The sequence below is a fragment of the Elephas maximus genome, chromosome 6, assembly GCF_024166365.1.
Source record: "Elephas maximus indicus isolate mEleMax1 chromosome 6, mEleMax1 primary haplotype, whole genome shotgun sequence".
Taxonomy (NCBI): Eukaryota; Metazoa; Chordata; class Mammalia; order Proboscidea; family Elephantidae; genus Elephas; species Elephas maximus.
This window is the reverse complement of record NC_064824.1, coordinates 142639424-142646536: the sequence shown is the minus strand read 5'-3', so window position 1 is coordinate 142646536 and position 7113 is coordinate 142639424. Positions and strand designations below refer to the sequence as shown.

At 57.0% G+C, this 7113-nt stretch overlaps 1 protein-coding gene across 2 annotated transcripts; it reads left to right on the top strand.

The window, feature by feature from the left end:
• Positions 1–2810, top strand: LOC126078495 (aquaporin-12A-like). Of its 2 annotated transcripts, XM_049889043.1 has the most exons (4): positions 1–123; positions 160–607; positions 1672–1788; positions 2560–2810. In XM_049889043.1, the coding sequence occupies exons 1-4, from the start codon at positions 1–3 to the stop codon at positions 2760–2762; spliced, it is 891 nt and encodes a 296-aa protein (XP_049745000.1). In that variant the 3' UTR covers positions 2763–2810. The 2 variants fall into 2 exon arrangements, with proteins under 2 accessions (XP_049745000.1, XP_049744999.1); XM_049889042.1 differs by having other exon boundaries at positions 1–607.
• The last annotated feature ends 4303 nt before the right edge of the window (positions 2811–7113 follow it).

The following is a 7113-nucleotide window of genomic DNA, read 5'->3' as shown; positions in this document are numbered from 1 at the left end:
ATGGCCACACTGAATGCGTCCCTGGCCTTCTTCTTTGGCACCTTCGCCCTCTGTGAGGCGGCCAGGGGGGCATGCAGGGTCCTGCTCCCAGCAGGCACCTACGTCAGCTTCGCCCGAGAAGCAGTGGGTGCAGTGCAGCTTGGGGCCTGCTGCCTAGAGCTGAGGGTGCTGGTGGAGCTAGGGCCGTGGACTGCGGGCCTGGGGTCTGACCTCTTGCTGACACCAGTTCTCCTGCTTTTCCTGGGGCACGGGGCATCTCTGGACGGGGCCTCGGCCAATCCCACTGGGGCCCTGCAGGAGTTCCTCCTGGGCGAGGCGTCCATGCCTGGCACGCTGCTGAAGCTGGCCGCCCAGGCACTGGGCATGGTGGCCGCTCGGGCCCTGGTCCAGCTCTGCTGGTCCTGGGAGCTCAGCTTCCTGCATGTCTTTCAGAACCTTCTGGCCACAGAATGCAGCTCAGCCCTTCGCACGTCCGTGCCCCACGGCACCCTGGTGGAGGGCGTCTGTGCCTTCCTCTTCCACCTGACCCTGCTCCGCTTCCGGCACAGCCCTCCTGCCCTCAGGGTCCCAGCCGTGGCTCTGCTGGTCACTATCCTGGCCTACACAGGTGAGCTGCCCCTCTAAACCACAGGGCTCCCTTGCACACCCCTTGGACACCCAGGGAGGGCGCTCCTGGCCAGAGGGTTGGGTGGTCACCACTGGGACCCTGGTGGGTGGGATGGGGTCAGCAGGCAGGACTCAGCATAGAGGGAGGCCAAGGCCCCTGCCCAGACCATCCTTCCCGGCTGTGCCCTCACAGCTCTGAGCTGCTCCCATCCTTCCAAGGAGACCTCTTACCTGGGCAGGTGGCCAGGTGGGTGCCAGGTGTCTTCTTCGGGGACTGCTGGGGTCTGGGTACCCCGCCTCCTCCTGCTCCCAGATGGGGCGGCAGAACAGTGTCACCAGGAGGGTCTCCCTGCGGAGGGAGAGACGTGGAGCCTTCACTGGCCAGCGCCCTGGGGACAGACCTCCTAGGAGGATGTGGACTAATTATGGAGCGTTCACGTGTGCTCAGACACTGGGGTACAGCGCTCATGTGTGCCAGACATTGGGGTACAGCCTTCACATGTGCCCAGATGCTGAGATACAGCAAGAAGGGAGCTAAGGAGGCTCGGGACTTCTAGAAGCTTCTTTCATTCTGGGGTGGGCCAGGGGCTCAGCCAATAGGGAGAGAAAACCAGCCCCATAGCCCCCTGAGTGAGCCACAGTGGTGACCAGCTGGACCACAGAGGCCACAGGGAGTGTCTCTGGAGCCCTGTGCAGATGCGGAAACTGAGGCAGGGTGGGCCAAAGCTTGCAGGGGCATGGCCAGACTGCCTAGGCTCCCACCTGGGGGGGGCCTGGGAGAAAAGAAGGGGCTGAGTAGGGGCTGAGTCCAGCCTGGAGGTGAGAGGTCAAGATGGGCGTCGGGCGTCTTTGGTGAGATGCTGTCCCTGCTGCTCCCAGACCCTGCGACCTTTGGCCTTGGCTGACCTGCCTTGGCTTCACGTCTCCATCAGTGAGGCAGGGATGGAGGTGGCCGACCAGGCCCTGGGCCAAGAGCTGAGCCCAGGCCCACGTAGCAGCATGCAGGGCGGGTTTCTGGTTTTGAAAGGCGGTGCTGCATGGGGCCTGTCCTGCCTCCCCCTGCAGCTGGGCCCTTAACGTGTGCCTTCTTCAACCCTGCGCTGGCCTCTGCAGTCACCTTCCACTGCTCGGGGCACACCTTGCTGGAGTATGCCCAGGTGTACTGGCTGGGTCCTCTGACAGGTAACACAGCGAGGTTCTGGGGTTCCTCCACAGAACTCCTCTGGATGGTCCCCACTTGGGGGCCTAGAGGGGTCAGGGTGGGTCCCAGCAAGAGCTCCTGGGTCCACTCAGACGTCATGCAGTCTCAGCCCACCCTCCCCCATCCCTGCCCAAACAAGCCGGTTCATTGCCATGAGGACAGCACGGCTACTCCCTGGTGCTTCCTAAACCAGAGATCATTCCCTCCATCACGGCCCCATCCCACATTAGGTCCTCAAAGATCCCACCAAACCTGGAGAACAGGGGCTCTCCTGCCCACCTGCAAGTCCCCCGCTGCCCCCAGGACCAGGCTGCTGTCAGGGCCTCGCCTCCTGCAGTTCTGGGTACAACCTGGGGGGGAGGGTCAGCAGGTCCAGCCCCCACCCACCCTTCTCCTCTGCCCCTACAGCCCGCACACAGCCCCCTACCCTGGGCTGGTACCTCAGCCTCTGGGGGCGGCCTGGGAGAGGTCCACCCTAACTCCGGGAATGGGCAGACCGTCTGCACAGGGGCCCGGAACCCCTCCCCAGGGCAGGTGAGGAGCAGGCAGGGGTCCCCCTGGTTGTCCCCCCCACCCCTGGCGAGTCCCCTGGCACTGAGATGAGATCCTGGGAGGCGTGGCTGGGATACCCAGACAGGGTCAGGCAGGCCGTGCCCAGGTCTGCGGCCCCACTGACCCGGGAGGGCTGTGTTCATGGCGACAGAGCTTAGGTGGGGGCGGCGGTGCCAGCTCAGGGACCCCGTCTCTCGCAGGGATGATCCTGGCTGTCCTGCTGTATCAGGGCAACCTCCCCCGGCTTTTCCAGAGGAACCTGCTCTACAGCCAGAAGAGCAAGTATCGGACCCCCAGAGGGAAGCCAGCCCCAGGGCCTGGGTACCTCCAGACCCCTGCAAAAGGAAGGAGCGGCGGGGACCCTGGGCAGAGCAGGACAGGCCAGGCACTATGTCCCAACTGACCCCTGGCCTGTGGGCACCACGTGGGCATTACCTGGGGCCCTGAGACCCTGGAGCCAAGGGGGCACTGACCCCTCTCCCCAAACACCCTTTGTCAATAAACCACTTGTCAATAAGCCATTTTCAAGACCCACCCGTCTCCCTGGGCCTCATAGAAGCCTCTATAAGGGCAAGGGAAGGGCAGGCAAGGTGGGGCCCTCCTCCTTCCCACAGGACTCGTTCTGGCCTCTTATTTAGAGAATAAGAATAAAACATATAACCTAGGAGGAATGGAGCCCTGGTGGCACAGTGGTTAAGAGCTCAGTTGCTAACCAAAGCGTCCGAAGTTCAAATCCACAAGCTGCTCCTTGGAAACCCTATTTTGCCGTCGTTAGGTGCCATCCAGTCAGTTTCGACTCATAGCTACCCTGTGTACAACAGAATGAAACACTGCCTAGTCCTGCGCCAACCTCACCATCATTGTTGTGCTTGAGCCCATCGTTGCAGCCCCTGTGTCAATCCATCTCGTTGAGGGTCTTCTTCTTTTTCGCTGACCCTCTACTTTACCAAGAATGATGTCCTTCTCCAGGAACTGGTCCCTCCTGGTAACACGTCCAAAGTATGTGAGATGTAGTCTCACCATCCTTGCTCCTGAGGAGCATTCCGGTTGTACTTCCTCCAAGACAGACGTGTTTGTTCTTCTGGCAGTCCATGGTATATTCAATATTCTTCTCCAACACCACGATTCAAAGGTGTCAATTCTTCTTTGGTCTTCCTTATTCATTTCATTCATTTTTTTGCAGCAGATTTGCCCAATGCAATGCATTTTTTGATTTCTCAACTGCTGCTCCCATGGGTGTTGACTGTGGATCCAAGTAAAATGAAATCCTTGACAACTTCAATCTTTTCTCCGCTTATCATGATGTTGCTCATTGGTCCAATTGTGAAGATTTTTGTTTTCTTTATGTTGAGGTGTAGTCCATACTGAAGGATATGGTCTTTGATCTTCATTAGTAAGTGCTTCAAGTCCTCTTCACTTTCAGCAACGAAGGTTGTATCATCTGCATAACGCAGGTTGTTAATGAGCCTTCCTCCAATCCTGATGCCCCGTTCTTCTTCATATAGTCCAGCTTCTCAGATTATTTGCTCAGCATACAGATTGAATAGGTATGGTGAAAGAAGACAACCCTGACACACACCCTTCCTGACTTTAAACCACACAGTATCCTCTCCTTCTCTTCAAACGACTGCCTCTTGATCTATGTAAAGGTTCCTCATGAGCACAATTAAGTGTTCTGGAATTCCCATTCTTCACAGTGTTATCCATAATTTGTTATGATCCACGCAGTTGAATGCCTTTGCATAGTCAATAAAACACAGGTAAACATCCTTCTGGTATTCTCTGCTTTCAGCCAGGATCCATCTGACATCAGCAATGATATCCCTGGTTCCACATCCTCTTCTGAATCCTACCTGAATTTCTGGAAGTTTACGGTTGATATACTGCTGTAGCCACTTTTGAACGGTCTTCAGCAAAATTTTACTTGTGTGTGATGTTAATGATCTGGTTTGATACTTTCCGCATTCGGTTGGATCACCTTTCTTGGGAATAGGCATAAATATGAAATTCTTCAAGTCGGTTGGCCAGGTAGCTGTCTTCCAAGTTTCTTGGCATAGACGAGTGAATACTTCCAGCGCTGCATCTATTTGTTGAAACATCCCAGTTGGTATTCTGTCAATTCCTGGAGCCTTGTTTTTCACCAATGCCTTCAGTGCAGCTTGGGCTTCTTCCTTCAGAAACCCTATGGGGCGATTCTGCTCGGTCCTAGAAGGTTGTTATGAGCCAGAATCGACTCGTCTGGCAAAGAGTTTGATTTTTTTGCTTATGGTAGGAAAGAGGAAAAGGACCAAGGTGAGTCCACCTGGCACTAGAAGGTTCTGTGGCAGCACCTGGCTGCCCTGGTCAGGGCCACAGCAGACACAGGACCCGCTTCAGTGCCCACAGCCCAGGAGGTCTCACTGGGGAACTGGTGGTGTCGGTGTGTGTGAGGGGGCACGGCAGCACAGGGCCCAAATCCTGCCATCCCCAGCACTGACCCTCCAGAGGGCCCAGGTGGCCCAGCAAGCCAGGTAAACCTCCCTCAAAGCTGGGGCTTGACTTCACACCCGGGTCTCCCAGCCATCTCCCCTGAGACCAGGCTGACCTGGAATCCTTCATCCCAAGAGGACCCAGGCGCCTGAGCTGGTGTCTCCTGAAGCAGGTTGGCTGACGCCAAGGCCCTCACCCCAGTCCTCGGCTGAGAGCAGCGCCTGGGCCCGGATGCCCCGAGGGATAGGGTGGAGGGGGAGAAAGCTGAGGAGAGGCCCTGGTGGGCTTCTCCCTGGATGCACCGGCCCAGGGCACATCTTCGTGCACCGGCTTCCCTGGTGGGAGAGAGAAGAGCTCCTGTTCCCAACCCTGTAGCTGCCCCCACCCCCAGAAGCCTCCATCAGCCTGGCATGGAGCTGCCTTGTCTGGAGCCCTGGTCTCCCCTTTTCCTTGGCCTGACCACCCCGGGGGCTAAACCTCCCCTGGGGCGAGGGGTTGGGATGCCAAGGGCCACACTTGCCAAGCCCCCTCCTCGGGAGGGGAGGGGTGCTTGGCTCTGCAGCCCCTGCTCTTTCTTTGTGGTCACTCGCTCATTCAGGTCCTCAGCACCCCCTCCACGTGGCTCGGGGGGCACAGCAGAGCCCAGCAGCCACCTCCTTCCCTCCCTCTGCAGACCCAGGATGGCACAGGAGCACCGTGAACAGCTGTTGTCCTTGGATGGTTCCTGGGACTGAGGGAGCGTGGACCACAGCCGGGAGCCATGAGGGCTGTGGGGGACACTGTTCTGGCCTGGGCATCCAGGAGGGCTTCCTGGGGGAGGTGGCCTTTGAGGGATGTGTGGGCATGAACTCTGCAAGGAGGCAAATGGGACTGGATGTGGAAGGTTGTAAGGCTGGATGAATAGATTCATGAGGGCAGAGGGAAGGAGGGACCAGGAAGGGTGTTAGAGCGAAGAGCCGCACGGTGGGGGTGGGGTGTGAGGACAGGCCTGGAGGAGTGACAGGCGCTGGGCTGGGCCAGGAAAAGGACCGGATGAGCAGCTGAGCCTGAGCCCAATGAGCTGGGTGACCCCGAGGTGCGGGTCAGGGCCACTGCTCAGGCTGCCCTGGTGGCCTATAGGACTTCGGAGCTGGAGGAGTGGGGGAGGGCTGGGCAGGGCTTATGGGGTCTGCCCTTGTCCATGCTTCAGGAGGGGCAAGGCTGGCTTCATGGGCAGTGACCCTAGTCACACAGTAGGACACTGGGATCAAGAGCCCAGACTGGCAGTGGCAAAGGGGGTGAAGCCACCGCTGAGGCTTCCCTGGTCCACTGCAGTTTCCCCTCCTTCATAGCCTGCCAAGCCACTGTTTCTAACTGCAGCTTGGCCCAACTACGCTGCCGCCCTAGCCACAATTTGCATTTGGCTCCGGAATCCCACGCATGCACAAACCAGGATCTTGACGCATGTGTGGGACCTGAAGAGCTGTGGCCCCGAACTGGACCCCAGACCTGAACTTTGCCAGAGAGAAAGATGTTCTCCGGCACACAGCTGCACCTGAGCCCATTTTCAGAGCGAAATATCTCTTCCTTTGCAACATGACTCAGCACCTGGATCTCCAAATATGGACATGGGAGGGACTGGGGTGTCAGGTTTTGGGCACCAGTCCCTGCCCCTTGGGGGCTGGAGGGCATAAAAGCTCCAGGCTCCCCTGGAGCGGGGAATGCATGGTCTTTTGGCTGCTAGGCCCCACCTTGTTTGTGCAAACAACAAATTGCCACTTTCTGCTTTTCCCTTGCAACCGGTGGTGTGGCATCTGTCTTATTTTGATCAGCTAATAGGACAGGACAAGAACCCTAGTTTGGTTACAGGGGCAGTGGCAGCGTCAGCACTCAGGGTGGGAGGCCAGCTGGCCCATCCAGCCCCATGGCCTATCCCTGCAGCAGCTGCACAGATAGGAGCCCCCCAGTCTGAGCACCAGGACAGGAGCTTATAGGTTCAGACAGTAACTTTCATCAGTGAGTGACGACCAAACAGAAGCAAACACATGGATGTTGCATTGAAGCATTTCAGGAAGTTACTAGGATAATTCGAAGAGTTCAGAATCTCTACTTTTGAAAACTGCTGCAAAACTGCAAAGCAAATATCCACAAGGTTTGCCACAGAAATTAAATTTCAAAATCGTCACATTCAAAGAAAAGGAAAACAATTTTAATATGAAGCTTTGAATGAGCCAATTATTAATGTGGAAGACAAATTTAAAAATAATTTTTCCTTGTTGAAGATACCGCAATAAAGTGTATGAAGA

Bases quoted from the DNA above. Each gene is read 5' to 3' on its own strand.
- LOC126078495 (XM_049889042.1), top strand. From the start codon at position 1: ATGGCCACACTGAATGCGTCCCTGGCCTTCTTCTTTGGCACCTTCGCC. The intron at 608-1,671 runs GTGAGCTGCCCC...CTCCCCCTGCAG, and splicing joins CACTATCCTGGCCTACACAG to CTGGGCCCTTAACGTGTGCC. The intron at 1,789-2,559 runs GTAACACAGCGA...CGTCTCTCGCAG, and splicing joins CTGGCTGGGTCCTCTGACAG to GGATGATCCTGGCTGTCCTG.